This window comes from Pan troglodytes, chromosome 15, assembly GCF_028858775.2.
Source record: "Pan troglodytes isolate AG18354 chromosome 15, NHGRI_mPanTro3-v2.0_pri, whole genome shotgun sequence".
Taxonomy (NCBI): Eukaryota; Metazoa; Chordata; class Mammalia; order Primates; family Hominidae; genus Pan; species Pan troglodytes.
In genome coordinates this window covers 43,166,061-43,184,613 of record NC_072413.2, presented here as the reverse complement: position 1 = coordinate 43,184,613, position 18,553 = coordinate 43,166,061, and the positions used below count along the sequence as shown (strand labels likewise).

The following is an 18,553-nucleotide window of genomic DNA, read 5'->3' as shown; positions in this document are numbered from 1 at the left end:
CAGGAGTTTGAGACCAGCCTGGCAAACACACTGAAACCCATCTGTACCAAAAATACAAAAATTAGCTCTGTGTCGGGGCGGGCACCTGTAATCCCAGCTACTCGGGAGGCTGAGGCAGGAGAATCACTTGAACCTGGGAGGTGGAGGCTGCAGTGAGCCAAGACTGCACCACTGCAATCCAGCCTGGGCAACAGAGCGAGATTTCACCTCAAAAAAAAAAAAAAAAAAGTATATAAATAACATTGGAATCTAATTTAAATTTTGCAAAGTCAATGGATACAGAGGCTAATGGCCCATTTCAGCACCAGGTGGAAAAAAATTAACAAAGATTGCCTTATGTTAAAAAATTAAAAATAAGGAAGTAACTCTCAAATATGTAGTATGAAAAAACATTTAATTACAGATGAATATTAAAACTCAGAATTGTCAACAAATGAATTAAAAACTTAAGGTAAAATTTCAAAATAACTACATACAGTACATAAATCTAAAATGACTTGATTGCTACATCATGTAACAACTTCTTTAAAACAGTGACAAAATGTGCATAATATTAAGCAGTATTTTTTCAGCAGTTTTTTGTATTATAAAGCTAACATTTATTCAGTAAAGACTGGCTGAGTGCCTAATATATATTGAGCTCTATTCCTAAATATTAGAGATACAAAGAATTAAGCCTCAGAAACTGACAGGCATGTTGAGGATATAAGAGACATAAATTCAAAGCAGTGTTACTGGTGCTAATATAAATGTAAATAAATGTAGGTAAAGTCATGGCACAAATAACAGACTAGGTATCTCAATATAGGTGAACCAGAGAAAATTTCACAGAGAAGACACAAAACTGTGTGGTCTCAGGGAATATAAGTCCACTAGACAAGTGGAAAGACGAAAAGGTATTACAGTCATAAAGATATAAAACAACACTGCCCTTTGGGAAGTTATCAGACTTAGGTGTGTCTAGAGCTCAGGAACCACCAGGGATTGGACCTGGATGTTAGACCAGATCACAAAGTCCTCATGCTAAAGAAGGTTTTAAATTAGACATTATCTCAGAGATAATGTGCAGGGTACATCCAATGGTACAAGCCTAATGCACAAGCACAATAAAAATATTTCCATTATTACTGTATACCACTTAGAATATGTTTTTTAACACACGCCTCCTCCTCTATCCTTCTGACCAACTCACAGGCAACGCTATTTACACATGGCTTCTTTGGGCCTTCATTCCTACAACTTAAATAGCCTATCAACAGGTACACAGCAAATGCTAATTAAATGACTTTAAGAAAGAGGCATGTGTTATGGAAAAAAAAAAAAAATTCAGTGGTTCTCAAAGCAGTTAGTCATGTGAATTAACTTATATAAACTATAAGAACTGCATAAAGACTACTTGTGAGTTCACTATAACTGATAAGGAAAGTGGTTCTAAATGCATTAAGTGAAAAATATCAGATTATAGATCAGTATGTGTAATATAATCCCACTAATATCTATTGTAAGTATATATGCATTTTTAAAAGCCTAGGGTAACTGACAACTTAAAGAAAAATAAATAAATAAAAGCCTAGTGGGATATTTATTTAGAAATAAAAAAGATTTGTAGGAGAACATATCAAAAACTTCAGGGCCATACTGTCTAGGTTCCAAGTAGCTTCCAATCACTTACAAACTCTGTGGCCTTAGATAAATATGCTAATCTCCCTGTGTCTCCCCTTTCATAAAATGGGAACAATAGTACTTGCCTCACTGGGTTACTGGGAGGATTAAGTGAGTTACAAAGCACTCAGCACAGTGTCTGGGATATAGAAAATGCTATGTGTGTTTCCTACACATATTTTTTTTCCATCATCAGTAAAGTTCTTGTAGTCATAGATTTTTCCTATACTTTAAATCACAGAAGAACTAGTCTATGAAAAGACACCCTCTTTGGCCCATCAGGTAATTTAAGTACTTTTGTACTTATGTGTTTGGTAACTATTTACCAAGCATTTCCATATGCCAATTCTTACTTGTGTTAACGTCTTTCAGCAAGTGTCTTCCTAGGTCGTTATACCTTAGAAACCTGCCTGCTTCCTCTATTTCATCAAGAGCAGAGAGAATATTCCTATCTATATGCTTCCTATTTCTAACCTGAGTCTGTATAACTTCTACCTTTAGCACATTGATCCTTAGTACTTTACAAATGCTTCATAAAAGTCTTCTACTTTTGGTACTAAAAAAAAAATTTAGAAAATCACTCACTTAAAAAGTACCTAAGTTTATACAATACTACTCATAAAAATTATAACAAAAAATAGAAAATACTAAGTTTATACAATACTACTCATAAAAATTATAACAAAAAATAGAAAACATGCCAATTTAAAAGCAAAGACACAGTCCTCATACTCGTTCAGAAAGACTTTCTGGATCCTTATTGATGGGATACTCTGAATAAAGCAGAAAACAGAACACAAAAATAATGACACACAGAATTAGTTGTTTTAACAGTAATCATTAAAATAAAAGGATACCAATTGTAACAGAAAAATCATGTTAGAAAATTAAAATGGAATGATACCTGAGTGTTTGAAAATAGATACTTATATAAAATGCATCCTTCACTGTTTTGGATATAAGGTGTTATAGCAATCGCAATAATGTATATTTAGCAAATCATTAAGTTTCAAAAAAAATAAGCATCTATCATGTGCCAGGCACTGTGTCAATTTAATGCCATAAATAAATAACTCAACTTAGGTACTATTTTCTCATTCCTTCATTACTCTGAACTACCTTAGACAGGACAGAATTCCTGTTTCTCTTTATCCATTAAAATGAATAAGGAGAAACTTCTATCTAAAAACAGTAAAATTTCTAAACATTTCATAAGGCATATGAAAAAATGTCAAAAGCAAGCATGTAGGTTGTGATTAGCAACAAAATTTATTCCTCTTTCCACATAATAAAAGCTTACATAACATTTCAAGATAATTATAATACTTAATATTACCAACTATCTGAGTAATCAAAGATGTTTCAATGATCAGAATTTCCCACCTACCTCTGAAAATGATGACTATACAGCTGTGTTGGAATACCAAGAATACGATCATATATAGCTGTAACTTCTCTCAGGTTTCCCTGCTCATTTTCCCAGTTTATATACATTTCCCACAGTCTGTCAGAACGGAAATCTGTTCCTGCAGCTAGAACAGCATGCTCAAAAGTTCTGAAAAATTAAATTACTCTTAAGTTATCTTTCCAAGATAAAATCACTTTTAAAATATTATTTCTAAATTTAGAAGATAATGCTAACTTCAAAAATTATATTCAACTGCTTCCTATGCAAATAGGGATTAAAGGGTAGACAGAACAACAGAAAGCATACAACAGCTGCTTAAAAAGAGTGAGAAAACAAAGAGAATAGATAAATGTACTTTTTATGTAATTTTATCAAATAGAAAATTAAATACAAAATGTACACATTGCAAATAGGTAAGAGTAGACATGTAAGTATTTGTTAAATCTGAAATGTCTGTTGTATAGATTGATTTATGACAGAAGACAAAATTAAAACAAGTAGGAAGTTAAAGAGAGGCAAATTTTATCTCAATTTAAGAATATTTTCATGAGGCATGGTGAAATGGTTACAGGCATGATTACAGGCTCATGCCTGTAATCGCAGCACTTAGGGAGGCTGAGGCGGGAGGATCACTTTAGGTCAGGAGTTCAAGACCAACATGGTGAAACCCCATCTCTACAAAAATACAAAAAATTAGCCAGGCATGGTGGCACATGCCTGTAGTCCCAGCTACTTGGGAGGCTGAGGCAGGAGAATTGCTTGAACCCGGCAGGCGGAGGTTGCAGTGAGCCAAGATTGCACCACTGCACTCCAGACTGGGTGACAGAGCGCGACTCTGTCTCAAAAAAAAAAAAAAAGTATACATATACTTTAAACCTCTCAAAAGCCCCTCTCAATTCTAAAATTCTATCATTAAAGTTTTATCACAGGCTGGGCACGATGGCTCACACCTGTAATTCCAGCACATGAGGCCAGGAGTTTGAGACCAGCCTTGCCAACACGGCGAAACCCCATCTCTACTAAAAATACAAAAATTAGCCAGGCGTTGTGGTGCACATCTGTAATCCGGGCTACTCGGGAGTCTGAGGCATGAGAATCACTTGAACCTGGGAGGCGAAAGTGGCAGTGAGCTGAAATTGCACCACTCAACACTGCACTCCAGCCTGGATGACAGAGCAAGACTCTGTCTCCAAAGAAAAAAAAAAAAAGTTTGTTACAAAGTATTTTAAAATACCTAGTCATGTCAAGAGATTTCTGTAAGCAATTTTAATCACTGGATTTAATACTCCAATGGGATAAAGCTTTTAGATACATACTTTCAAGATAAGTATCTAACATTCAAGAGAGATTTTTAAAAAGTATAAAACTACACTCCCCTAAGTTAACCCACAATTTTAACACAATTTCAATAAAGCGCTAAAAAATGTTGAGTGGAACAAGAAAAAATCAAATTCTACTATTCATCTAGAATACAAAAATGCAAAATGACTTTGTAAAAGGATAATGCAGCAGGCATTTTCCTGAAAGATAATATAAGAAACTAGGAAGCTATAGTAATTACACGTTTGGCACTGGCCAGGTAACAGAAAAATGGATGAACAGTACAGAGCCAATAAAACAAAAAAGAGATCAATGTGTGTGAGTATTTGGTGTATGATATAGGAGATATTTTAATTCAACAGTGGGAGTATATAAAAGGCTAATGTCTATCTCATGACAGATAGAAATTAAATTCAGATAAATGAATAAGCAAAAAACTATAGAAAAGTTAGAACAAAATACAGGATTTATATATTTTTGGTAAAACAGGCACAAAACTCAGGAACCAGTAAGAATTAAAACAGAAGCACATTAAGGAAAAATAAAACTCCATATGATAAAAGACACCATAAACAAAGTTAAAAACATACCAACATTGGAGGAAATATGTTTAATATAGAAATAAAAGATTGAAGAGCATGTGTGTCTATGCATGCATGCATGTGCATATTTGGTGTAAGGTTTTCAAAAGAATAAAATAGATGTTACTGTCCCTACAGAACCCCAAATGATTCAGAAAATTAACCAGACACTGAAAAAAGTATGGAGAAAAGGGGAAGAAGACAAGAAGGTAATGAAATGAAGACAGAACGTTTAGAAGAAGGAATACTTAATGAATCGTGAGAAATCTTCAACTTTCCCACCCAGCTATGGGGATTTCAGAAGCTAGGTGTCCATTCCCCAAGTAAATAAAATTATCCTTTTCTAAACAAACTGCTTGGCTCAGGAATAAGATATAAAGTTACTATCACTGGGAATCCACCAGCAAAAAAGAGTGGCCACATGATTACACTACTGTGAAACACCATAGGCCAACTGACAATGCCCCATACAAAACACACAGTGCTTCCATATGCTTGTGTTTTGTTTTTTTGTTTGTTTGTTTTTGAGACAGGGTCTCGCTCTGTCACCCAGGCTGGAGTGCAATGTCACGATCTCAGCTAACTGCAACTTCTGCCTTCCAGGTTCAAGCAATTCTCCTACCTCAGCCTCCTGAGAAGCTGGGATTACAGACTCCTGCCACCATGCCCAGCTAATTTTTTTGTATTTTAAGTAGAGACAGGGTTTCACCATGTTGGCCAGACTGGTCTCGAACCCCTGACCTCAAGTGATCCACTGTGCCTGGCTCATATAGCTTGTTAATATCTAATCTGTAATAGGAACAAAAATCCAGAGATCACGTATCTCAGAGATGAAAATGGGTAAACAGAAAAATTTGACAGGAAACCGTCCCGGGAACAGAGGAAAATCTCAACTATCCTTAGTATCATCAAAGAAATAACAAAAAGATATGCAGCCATGAAACAAGAATTGGAGAGTATAAAAAAAGGAACACTCAGAGAACAAGAAAGATTCTTGGATATTAAGAATCTGGGCCGGGCGTGGTGGCTCACGCCTGTAATCCCAGCACTTTGGGAGGCCAAGACAGGCGGATCACGAGGTCAGGAGATGCAGATCATCCTGGCTAACATGGTGAAACCCTGTCTCTACTAAAAATACAAAAAATTAGTCAGGCGTGGTGGCAGGTGCCTGTAGTCCCAGCTACTCAGGAGGCTGGTGCAGAAGAATGGCGTGAACCCAGGAGGTGGAGCTTGCAGTGAGCCGAGATCGAGCCACTGCACTCGACCCTGGGGGAGAGAGGGAGACTCTGTCTCAAAAAAATAATAATAATAATCTGATGGAAGATGTTAAAAATCCAATACAAGGGTCAAGGAAATACCTCAAAAAGCCAGACAAAGTCTAAGATATGAAAAATAGGAAGAAGAAAAGAAAAACTCAGTAATTAAAAGAAGAGGTCCAACATCCAACTATTAAAAACAACAGAGAAAATCAAGGCAAGGAAACTGTCAAAATAAGAATATCCATAATAATAACATTTCTAAGAATAGAAGGACATTAGAATCTCAGAATGAAAAGACTCACCCAATCACCCAATAATCACAATAAGAAAAAGAAAATCCACATCAAAGCTCATTTTTATAAAACTTCATTTACATCAGACCCAAAGAGAACATCCTAACAGCTTCCACAGAGGAAAAACACGTTATAGAAAGAGAATCTATTCTACAAGAATGGTATTGCACTTCTCAAAAGCAATAGCAGAAGCTATAAAGGAATAAATAATGCCTTCAAAGCTCTGTGGAGAAAATAATTTTCAACTCCAAATTCTACAGCTTACCAAACCTTAAAATTATTTTTTCATCCAAGCATCCTTTAACAAGAAGTTATAGGACACACTCTTCTAAAAGTTGGACATGAAATCAAGAAAAGAGTGAGCTCTAATAATAAACTCACCCAGAAGTGAGGTAAAGACATCTCCTAGAACCATGATGATAAGAAAATCCCAAGACAACTCTTGTACAGCAGAACTAGAAGACCAGTCCAGATTATAGTAGGAAGGTTTCCAGGAGAGACAGCTCAAAGGAGAGGAAAAAATGGGACTTACACATTTTTTAACAGATCTGATTGTATAGAAAGCTATATTTAAAGCCTTCTACAAAGCTGCTGGAGAGTATGAAAAAACCTTAAATGTTCAAAGAAAATTAGACAAATGGGAAAAATGAGGGGCAGGGGAGAAGCAATTAAAAACCAGAAAGGTTATAAAATGAAAAGACAGTACGATGAAAAATATTTATAGGTTTTTGATCTCTCTCTTTTTTTTTTTTTTTTTTTTTTTTTTTGAGACAGGGTCTTGCTCTGTCATCCAGGCTGGAGTGCAGTGGCACGATCGATCTTGGCTCACTGCAACCTCCACCTCCCGGGTTCAAGCGATTCTCTTGCCTCAGCCTTCCGAGTAGCTAGAACTACAGGCATGCGCCACCATGCCCAGCTAATGTTTTTTGTTTTTGAGACAAGGTCTCACTCTGTCACTCAGGCTAGAGTGCAGTGGTGCAATCACAGCTCACTGCAGCCTCAACCTCCCAGGCTCAAGCGCTCCTCCCACCTCAGCCTCCCAAAGTGCTGGGATTACAGGTATAAGCCACTGTGCCCATCCTTATTTATGGATTTACAATGATTAAAAAAAAATACTGAAGCTGATTATTGAAACCTATTCTGTAGCTATATTGGAAAGATAAGGAATGGGAAAACAAAGTGTAAGTGGGTTAAAATTCTCATTTACCGTAACAGATACATACATAGTCTACAGCTAACAGAGAAAGAAAGAAAGCAACATAGATCTACTGTTAAACACATGGTGGAAAATACCAGAAGAAAGAGCTAAAATATTTGAAGGGAGGTGGAGGTGGTACTTTTTGTTACAAGCAGTTTAACATTAGCTAACTTCTTAAGCAATATGCACATGCTTTTTTTTGAAAACCAAAAACAAGTACATTAGCAAACTACTGTAATCAAGAAAAAGATAATGTAATAGAAAAATGAGCAAATAATATCAACAGGTAATTTTTAAAATGGCTTATATAAGCATATGAGAACATGGTAAACCAGGATGAGCAATCAAGACATAAACAAATTAAAAGAGATGCCATTGGAGGTAAAACAAACAAAAAATGTGGCACAGCTGTGGGAAAATGATTATTTTCATACACTGTGGGAGTTTAGAATCGATACCATTTTTGAAGGAACATTTGATAAAACTGAGCTGTGTGTTCCCTTTGACAGAAGTTCCATTTCTAGTGCATTCTACAAAAAATATTGACTTGTACAGAGATGTTCACTGTAGCACTGATTATTTCCTATAAATAAGGATTTGGTGAAATAGAGTACTTTGGCTTATAAGATACTTTTTATAAAGTATTATAAAATACTTTTTGTAATTGTTAAAAAATATGGCAGGAAGAGATTCCCAAACATTATTAAAAAAAAAAAGTCAAAGAGCAGTATGAAAGCATACGCATAAACATGTACTTATACATATATCTGAAAGAACACACACCAAGCTATTAACCTTGAGGAGTGGAATTGGGGACATAAGGGGCATGGACTGTAGGAGGGCTTTATTATCTGCATTTTCAAATCATAAAGCTTAAGTTTATTACATGTATCATTTTTTTAACAATGGAATAGAAGTTAAACTTCCAGCTTAGCTTTCATGAGCTCTATTACCAACATCAGAATAATTATTTATATCATAAAAAACATTTCAGTATCAATGTTCCACATACCCTCTTATTGTATTGTTTGTCTCAGGATCACCAGGGTCCAATGTTTCTTTTAAGAAGTTTATATAATGTATCCAAAGGTCAACACTAAGAGGTATTGCCTGAAGCCCCCGCCGATAAACCTAAGAAGAAAACAGCAAACTGTACTTCAAATATTTAATTATTTCTTAACAGAGAGGCAACACTGTGTTATCCGGTGAACCTTAGAAATACTAATTACTGGAATTTTGTTTAAATAATCTACCATTACCATTTGGGTGGAGGTTGGATAGAACATGGCAATGTTCTGATCCCCACGTGCAGAGTCTTGATCTTCAAAGCGCAGCAGTCCCTGCATTCTGACCGGGTTGTGTGGGCAGGCTTTGGGTTACAGACCATAGGGCACAGACCCATTAGAGCATCAATGACAGCGTCTGACCAAAAATGCAATAAGACGTAGCAAATGTGACTAGCAAACCAACTATATTGTTTGGAAAATGAGAAATAAATGTAAGTGAGAGAAAAGCCCTGCCCTACTTGTTAAGCTGCAGTGTAATACAGAGGCTTGCACTGCAAAGCTTGACAAACTGTAGAGGTTTAACGCACCTGCCAACAAAGAGAGAAAATATTAGCTACAAATGCCACAAGAGTGACAAATGCAAATAAATACCCTATAAAAATTGTTTGACCATAAATGGTAGGTACTGCCAGCCAAAAAAAAAAAAAAAAATCTTTGTTTTGTTATTAATTGGCTTACAGTACCTATTGGAGATAAGTTTATTCAGTGATGTACGCACCTCATCTGATGGTTTAATGTTGTCGTGCCGCTTTTCAAGGTCTGCATACTTTTTCCAGTAACCATAGCAATAAGGATAGTGTATGAAAAATCTGTCAAATGCCTTCCTGGCAGCCATCAAGTGATTCTGATAAAAATAAAACAGTATTTAAATATTGTGGAAATTTCTGTCAAAAAAATATTTATTATTCCTTTCAAACGTTATTATCTAAAAAAATAATAATAAATGGCAGGCTTAAAAACTCCACATGCAGGCTGCTCTGCCGATGGAGCAGCCCTTCTTTTATTCCTTTACTTTCTTAATAAACTTGCTTTCACTTAAAAAAAAAAAAAAAAACTTACACAGGCAGCAGCCCCCTTTTTCTTCTAAACGCAATTGAAACAGAAGGAACTAATTTTGCCAACTTTTTATTTCAGCAATTTTACACACACACTTACACCTCAATTATTACAAAACATTAAGCTTTGACACTACTGACTCTCTACAACATACAAAAGCTGTAAGCTATTTTCAAAGCTAAAAATGTAGCTACCTAATGTTATTCAACTTCATTTGAAAATTATGAGTCAATTTTAATCATAAACAATAAGGTCTACTGTTTCATTATAAATTAATGACTTGATTAATTTGTCCCTTCTGATACCATTTTAATAGTTACTAACCTCCTGTTCTACATATTGAAGCAAATATACCCAGCCTGTAAAATCCTGAGGATTATTTTCTACAGTTTTCCAAAATTTTTCATATTCCGGAGGGAAATTTGCTTCTGTTTCTGTCAGCGTCACTGGAAGGTCCACAGCACTTGCCATTTCAGTTTCTTCTGTAGATGCATTCACATTGGGAGAGTCATCAGGTGACTGTTCCATTTCTGTAACGTTCATAATCTCAGTACTGAAATCAGTAGGATGTTCTACCACTACCTCTGAACTGTTGCCTGTGCTGCCATTACTAGAATTTCTGTATTCATCCATGTGAGAATTTTGCATATTGTCTTCAGTTAACGATCTGTGGAAACATGAAAAAAAGAGAAATATCTTCCAAATGCCAATAAAATTATTTGGCCTCAACAACACCTTTTAAAAAGCCCTAATTTAGCTATTAAAGAAATATTAATGTGAGTCTTAATCCCCTATAAGTCAGAATCAGAAGGTTCATTAGTTTTTATATTGTAAATAAAATTATAAATTCTTCACAAAACTGCCATTTTGTTGTTGGTATTTGAATGAAAACCAAGTAACTGTGGATTTGTTACCTCATTCAAACAACAAATAAGTACACTGCCTGCTACCCAATGAAGAAATACTATTTAAAATTCAATGTTTCTTATTTAGGTAAGAATCTGATTCGGTGCCTGAATGTTACCTTGCTATCAATCACTGGAAAATGGCATATCTTTAACAACTGTTCTGGAGGCTAAAAGTAAAACTGACAAAAATTCTGGTCATGGGTATAAACATTTCAAAAGGAAGCTCATCACTTGGCTCAGGATAAAGTTTTAGAAAAGATAAAATCACATTGCTTAAATATATCTATATACTTACGAATTATAAATCCTGACAGCTAGGTTTCAACTTTATTATAGAAGATATAAATTATGGCTTTAAAAAATTAAACAGTAATTTTTAAAGTGAATAAATGTTACTTAAAACACATTTAAGGGGCCAGGCATGGTGGCACACAGCTGCAGTCCCAGCTACTCAGGAGATGCTGGGGCAGGAGGATCACCTGAGCCCAGAAGTTCAAGGCTGCTGTAAGCATTGACCCTGCTACGATACTCCAGCCTGGGCAACAGAGCACGACCCTACCTCTAAAAAACATATTTGAGAAAGGCTTACAGTCTGGATAATAACTACATAATATATTTAAAATTATGTCATCTAATTTTTAAGGCTATAAGGTAATAAGCAATTACCCCTTTAAGGTAGTACCACATTATATTTTCATAATTACCTTCATCTCTTCCACTAACAGCTTAAATGGAAACCAAATCATTAAATTATAGGGCATGTCTCATTTTTTTTAAAATGAGGAATTATTCTCAAAATTAAGCAGACCATAAAACTGATTTACTCTTAAAATATACTTAGAATATACTACTACTTAATATATTAATAGTAGTTAATTAAAAAGATGACTAAAACTTTAAAGACAATAATGCAAAGGAAGAAATGCAAATGACCAATAAACATAAAAAAGACCTATATCTTTACTAATAAAGACATAAATCAAAATAATGAGTGTACCAAATAGCAACTGTACATATTTTATACTATGGAAATAATCAGAAAAAACATGTATTTGTTTAAGGGCATTCATTACCAGCACTGTTGTATAGCAAAACTGGAGGGTGTATTAAGAAAAAGACTGCTTTGGCCGGGCGTGGTGGCTCATGCCTGTAATCCCAGCACTTTGGGAGGCTGAGGCAGGCGGATCACCTGAGGTTGGGAGTTCGAGACCAGCCTCACCAACAAGGAGAAACCCTGTCTCTACTAAAAATACCAAATTAGCCGGGCGTGGTGGCACATGCCTGTAATCCCAGCTACTCAGGAGGCTGAGGCAGGAGACTCTCTTGAACCTGGGAGGAGGAGGGTACAGTGAGCCGAGATCATGCCATTGCACTCCAGCCTGGGCAACAAGAGTGAAACTCTGTCTCAAAAAAAAAAAAAGAAAAGAAAAAGACTGCTTTAATAAATAGTATACTCGGCCAGGCACGGTGGCTCATGCCTGTAATCCCAGCACTTTGGGAGGCCGAGGAGGGTAGACCACCTGAGGTCAGGAGTTCAAGACCAGCCTGTCCAACATGGTGAAACCCCACCTCTACTAAAAATACAAAAAATTAGCAGGGTGTGGTGGCACGCGTCTGTAGTTCCAGCTACTCGGGAGGCTGAGGCAGGAGTATCACTTGAACCCGGGAGGTGAAGGTTGCAGTGAGCCAAGATCGTGCCACTGCACTCCAGCCTGGGCAATACAGTGAGATTCCGTCTCAAAAAAAAAAAAAAATAAATCATATACTCATATAATGGAATAATAAGAATTAAAAAGGAAATACGTACATCTGTATTGATACAGAAAAATATCCATTATAGATTTTTTAAATACATATATATGCATACACACATGCACTCACAGATTTGTAAGGATTTACACCAAATAAAATAAAATACAATAAAACTGACAGCTGGTGTTAACAATTGTTCTCCATACAAAAGAGAGATGTGTGCTTTATTCTTTTTGCTTATCTGCAATTACTTAACTGAATGGGGGGAGAAGTTTTTTGTTATTTTTTTAAAAAGCCAGCTATAGGTTGACTGGATACATTTTTTTTTTTTTAACAATTTTATGACTACCATACTATAAAAATCTGAGTTTCACTACCGTCTATGCAGAAATTTGCAAATCTGGCTCCAAACAAGTCAACTAGTAAGCTGTTTAAAACTAATATAGATTCCTTACCGACTACAATGATTCTGAGGTCTAGGGAAGGGCCAAGAAAGTTATACTTCTACCAAGTTCTCTAAATAATTCAGAAAAACAGAAACTTGTTTGTGGGTAAACTCTGGAGAGTATAACTTTTGGATTGAAGAATAATACTAAATTTGGAAAGATGCTGACGACTTTTTTTTTTTTTTTTTTTTTGAGACAGAGTCTCGATCTGTCACCCAGGCGGGAGTGCAGTGGCGCAATCTCGGCTCACTGCAGCCCTCGCCTTCCGGGTTCAAGCGATTCTCCTGCCTCAGCCTCCTGAGTAGCTGGGACTACAGGCACGCACCACCATGCCCAGCTAATTTTTGTATTTTTAGGAGAGACGAGGTTTCACCATGTTGGCCAGAATGGTCTTGATCTCCTGACCTCATGATCCGCCTGCCTCGGCCTCCCAAAGCGCTGGGATTATAGGCGTGAGCCACCGTGCACAGCCGATGCTGACAATTTCTCTCTGGAAAAGTTGCACTAGTCATCTGGCAGACACTGTTAGTTGCCTACCCAATATCCCTTCTCACTATTAGTAATTTCCTTACTAATAAAATACTGATTTCATTCAAAGCAGCAATATAGTTAATCTCATGTAAGTGACCACAAAACTGAAAAGAACATCAGCTGCAGAGTTCTGAGAAAGCTTCTGCTTTTTTGATAAAAAGGGACAATCACAACTAGTGTGGTTCTTCCTTCTACCAATTTATTCTTAACTTGGATTTGACCATATCTGAAACGATTCATGTCCATGAAATAGTCTATAAGGGATTGGCCAAGAAAATTAAGAAATACCAACCTTGACATCATCAAGCTCTAACAAAATGCCACCTTCCTATTGTGTGAGGAAATAAATTCCTATTTGTTTAAACTACTATCAATATACAAGTTTTCTATTACTTTGAGACAAAATGAATTCCTAACCAATTAAGTCATCAACAGTGCATGGGACTGTCCATTGCTTTATATCCCCGGCAACAATAGCTATCATTTGCTCATCTAATTTTTTTTTAACAAAGTAGCACCTCATTTTGATTTTCATTTCCTTAACTATGAGTAAGTAAAATTTTTATTTCTTTTTTTCATAAATGCCTTTTCACATCTTTTGCCCATATTTTCTGTTCATTACTAATTTTTTTCTTATTGGTTTGTATACGCTCTTCGTAAACTAAGAAAGCCAGATCTCTGCAAACTTGTAAAATATTATTATAAGTTTGTCATATTAGTTTTGCATTCGGGGTCATGTGTCTATGTGTGACCCTTTAAAATTGTCACACGGATACAAAACCCAGATTCTAAAACATTTCCACCATTTCAAAATGTAGCATGGCCAGGCAAGGTGGCTCACACCTATAAATCCCAACACTTTGGGAAGCCAAGGTGGGTGGATCGCTTGAAGCCAGATGTTCCAGACTAGCCTGGGGAACAAAGTGAGATTCCATCACTACAAAAAAATCTAAAAATTAGCTGGGTGCAGTGGTGTGTGCCTATAGTCCTAGCTACTGAGGAGGCTGGGGTGGGAGAATCACTTGATCATCCAGTAGTTCAAGGCTGCAGTGAACTACGATCACACCACTGCACTCCAGCCTGGGAGACAGAGCAAGATTCTATTAAAAACAAGGAAAAAAGAAAAAGAAAGAACAAATAGTATGAAACTATTTTTTTCCTAAGAAAGAATAAATTTTAAATGTTAAAAGACCTTCTGAGTCTGAATGCCATTGAAAGAATTAGCTATAACCAGGTAAATCTAGGGAATACACAAAAATTTGAAAGGAAAAAATGGGACATGTGGGGATGGGGGAAGGGGACAAAAAATTTTCAATGCCTGATGGATGTCCAGCACTGTATTACATTCCTCGTAGTGACATATAAGTGTAAGATAAGGTCCTTACTCACTAACGTCTATTAACCAGGTAGAGAAAGAGCTAACACACAACACATACACACACACACAAACACACACACACACACATTTGGAGATAAGCTCTCAAATGAAACAAAGTGAAAGATTATTGAAAAAATCATTTGAAAACAATGGCAATCTATAGATGAAAACATGAAATATAATTAACTTTGAAAAATTATGGAATAATAGAAAAAGAATGGTAAACTATTCTAGAATGTGGAACAACCCATTAAACAACTCTCCTTGACAGCAGACAAGAAGGTAGAAATGATGACTGAAAAGATAAGAGAGACACAGAATGACCAGAATGAAGAGGTTGGTATTGAGAAGTAGAAGGGTAAAAGCAGAGTAAGTAGCATGGAGCCATATTATGGACACAAGAATTTGAGAAAAAATTACAGAAAAAGCAAATCTAGCCAATGCATAATAAAAGAGAATCCAAAGTAGTAGACTACCAGAAAAAATAAGTTCCCTTCTAGTTCAATGTATGATTAATGTCATCAACTTTTCCAAGTTTAATCACTTCAGGCCCTAGGAAAAGGCAAAGTAACTTGTAAATTTATTTTGTTCTTTTTCCCCCTTCCTTTAAAGAAAAAGATACGTTTGAAGATTAATTTTCCAAATGCAAATTAGTCACTAGTTTGTGGTTTTGTATTTCAGAGCTCAGTCTAAAAACAAAATACAAAAAAGACTGTAGGCTGATACATTCTGAGTCATTAACTAGCTACCCTATTCTAATTTCATACTTAGGTGAGACATAAGGGTTTCTTCTGGAATCAGCAAATTTACCACACCCCTGCATCTTCAGAGCCTGTCAATTACTCCACACCCTGCAATCACAGTGTTGTAAAAAGATTTAAGAACATCAACCTTATGCTTATAGAGATCATTTTGATGATTACTTCACAAATCAGAGTCAAAAGAATACACTAAGGTTATTTTTTAATGAGTTACTCCAACATATTATTTATATGTCAATTATTATCAGTTTATTCTTAACAACAACCAATAATTTTCAACTAGCAACATAAAATGGGAAAGGGTACAGAATAGCTATCAAAAGAAAGAAATAAAACGGGCCAGGCATAGTGGCTCCTGTCTGTAATCTCAGCATTTTGGGAGGCCAAGTAGGCCGATCACCCATGAGTTCCAGACCAGCCCAGGCAACATAGCAAAAACCATTCTCTACAAAAAAATACAAAAATTAGCCGGAGGCTGAAGTGGGAGTCAAGGCTGCAGTGAGTCGTGATCGTGCCACTGCACTCCAGCCTGGGTGACAGAGCCAGACCCTGCCTCAAAAAAAAGAAAGAAATCAAGTGTGATACTGACATAAAAACAGTCAAATAGGCCAATGAAATAAAGAACCCAGAAATAAACTCCCTTCTCAAATGGCCCTCAACAAAGTGCTAAGACTGCTCATTGAGGAATGGATCGTCTCTTCAAATGGTGCTTGGAAAACTGGATATCCACGTGCAAAAGAATGAAGTTGGACCCTGGTCTTATACTATATGTAAAAATTAACTTAAAATGAAGTAAAGACCTAAATGTAAAACCTAAAACTATAAAATTCCTAGAAGAAAACGTAGGGGAAAGCTTAATGATACTGGACTTGGCAGTGAACTCTTGGATAATGCCAAAAGCACAGGCAAACAAAAGCAAAAACAGACAAATAGGACTACATCAAATTTAAAAGCTTTTGTGCATAAAAGGACACAATCAGTGGAGTGAAAAGGCAACCTACAGAATGGGAGAAAATATTTGCATATCATATCTCTAATAAGGGGCTAAGTAATCATCTCTTCACTGTATCAGTAATTTTCAAACTGTAGATTGCTTCAGACCAGTTTCTTGAACCTTTCTTCAAATGGAAAATAGAATAGAAAAAAATTTTAGCACAGTGCTTTGCATAGTAAAAGTATATGGTTTTATGATACTTTAATGTAATAATACATATACATGTGTAATTCAACTATTGTGTATCGAGTTGCCTGGCACACAAAGACACTCATTATTTCTGAAGAACGAATGAATGAAAGCATGTCATCTGCACTGCTATAACTTCAATTACTAGCTATTAATGATAATAAGAGATGCTATTTATTGAGCAAATATTTTGTTAAATGCTACTTTCCCTTTTAAAGATGACAAAACCAAAATTCATTAACGTTAAATAACTTGTCTAAATGTACATGAATAGTAAGAAACAGAGCCAAGATTCAACCTCATCCTAACACCAAAACTCTTGCCTCTTCTCTACTAACTTGTACAGCCCAGACATTCTATTTCTGTTGAGTTTTGCTTTCTGTTTTTTCCAATTCCATTCCTTTCAGCTTAGGAACCCTTAGTACATGCAGTTTCTTCTACCTGAATGCTTCCTCATCCCTTTACCTGACACCACACTCTGACTCAGTGCCTTCAAACTAACTAAAGCCTAATCTTCTGGGCAAAGTTTGCTTTTTAATTTTTTTTTCAACAATTGCTCAGAGAGTAGTTGTTTTCATAATTAATCCAAAATTGTCCTAAGAAATGCCATCATCACAGTGGGCAAAGTTTAACATCATTTCCTGAAAAGTGTTATCATACCCCCCAAATAAATTAGGTTGCCCTCAATCATGCCCCGACAGCATTCTTTTTCTCCATAGCACATAACACATTTGTGATACTTGTTCAATAGGTATCTTCTCTACCAGATTACACATTTCTTGAGAGTAAGGACCATATCTACCAATACACAGGGATACAGTACACCTGGAGGCCTAGTATACACTCAATTCATTGAACAATAAACAAGTAACATTAGTCTTCAGTAACCCATACTAAAACCCAGTATATTGCTTTCATAACCAAATGGGAAGTGGTAAGTACTTGGGCTTTAGAGGCCAGAAGAACACTTATGAGGCCAGGCGCAGTGGCTCACGCCTGTAATCCCAGCACTTTGGGAGGCTGAGGCGGGCGGATCATGAGGTCAGGAGATAGAGACCATCCTGTCTAACATGGTGAAACCCCGTCTCTACTAAAAATACAAAAAAAAAAAAAAAAAAAAAAAAATTAGCCGGGCATGGTGACGGGCGCCTGTAGTCCCAGCTTCTCAGGAGGCTGAGGTAGGAGAATGGCGTGAACCCAGGAGGCGGAGGTTGCAGTGAGCCGAGATAGCACCACTGCACTCCAGCCTGGGTGACAGAGCAAGGCTCCATCTCAAAAAAAAACAAAACAAAACAAAAAAAAAACAGTCTTCTGGCTACTCATTAGGGAACTCTGAGCCAATTACTTAACTTCTCTAAGCCTCATTCACAAAATATTCAAACATACCTCGGTATAAAAATGAATGATCCCCTATCCCACGATGTATACAATTAAGATCTGTCCATCAAAAATAATAATACACTCTGGGCCACCCATGCAGTGGCTCAAACCTGTAATCCCAGCACTTTGGGAAGTCGAGGTGAGAGGACTGCTTGAGTCCAGGAGTTCGAGACCAGTCTGGGCAACACAGGGAAATGCTGTCTCTACAAAAAAATTTAAAAATTAGCTGGGTGTGGTGGCACGCACCTGTAGTCCCAGCAACTTGGGAAGCTGAGGCAGGAGGATCACCCGAGCCCCAGGAGGTGGAGGTTGCTGTGGGCTGACCATGTCAGTGCACTTCAACCTGGGCGACAGAGCGAAATAATACACC

The 18,553-nt window shown here is 36.5% G+C and overlaps 1 protein-coding gene and 1 non-coding gene across 10 annotated transcripts in view; both read right to left on the bottom strand.

The window, feature by feature from the left end:
- Window positions 1-18,553, bottom strand: part of PRPF39 (pre-mRNA processing factor 39) — a 31,474-nt gene that overhangs the window by 9,827 nt on the left and 3,094 nt on the right. For 2 of the 9 annotated variants that reach the window (XM_001151081.6, XM_063792893.1), the window contains exons 2-5: window positions 10,169-10,511; window positions 9,507-9,632; window positions 8,734-8,852; window positions 3,050-3,217 (exon numbers count right to left, since the gene is read on the bottom strand). In XM_001151081.6, the coding sequence (XP_001151081.2) occupies window positions 3,050-3,217; window positions 8,734-8,852; window positions 9,507-9,632; window positions 10,169-10,492 (737 nt within the window). In that variant the 5' untranslated portion in view covers window positions 10,493-10,511. Of the gene's footprint in view, window positions 1-3,049; window positions 3,218-8,733; window positions 8,853-8,980; window positions 9,633-10,168; window positions 10,512-18,553 lie in introns of all 9 variants that reach the window. The other 7 variants (XM_063792898.1, XM_063792895.1, XM_063792899.1 and 4 more) reach the window with 7 other exon arrangements.
- LOC112205429 (small nucleolar RNA SNORD58) lies at window positions 17,356-17,421 on the bottom strand. Its single transcript, XR_002939390.1, has one exon. It is a non-coding gene; the product is annotated as a small nucleolar RNA SNORD58 (small nucleolar RNA).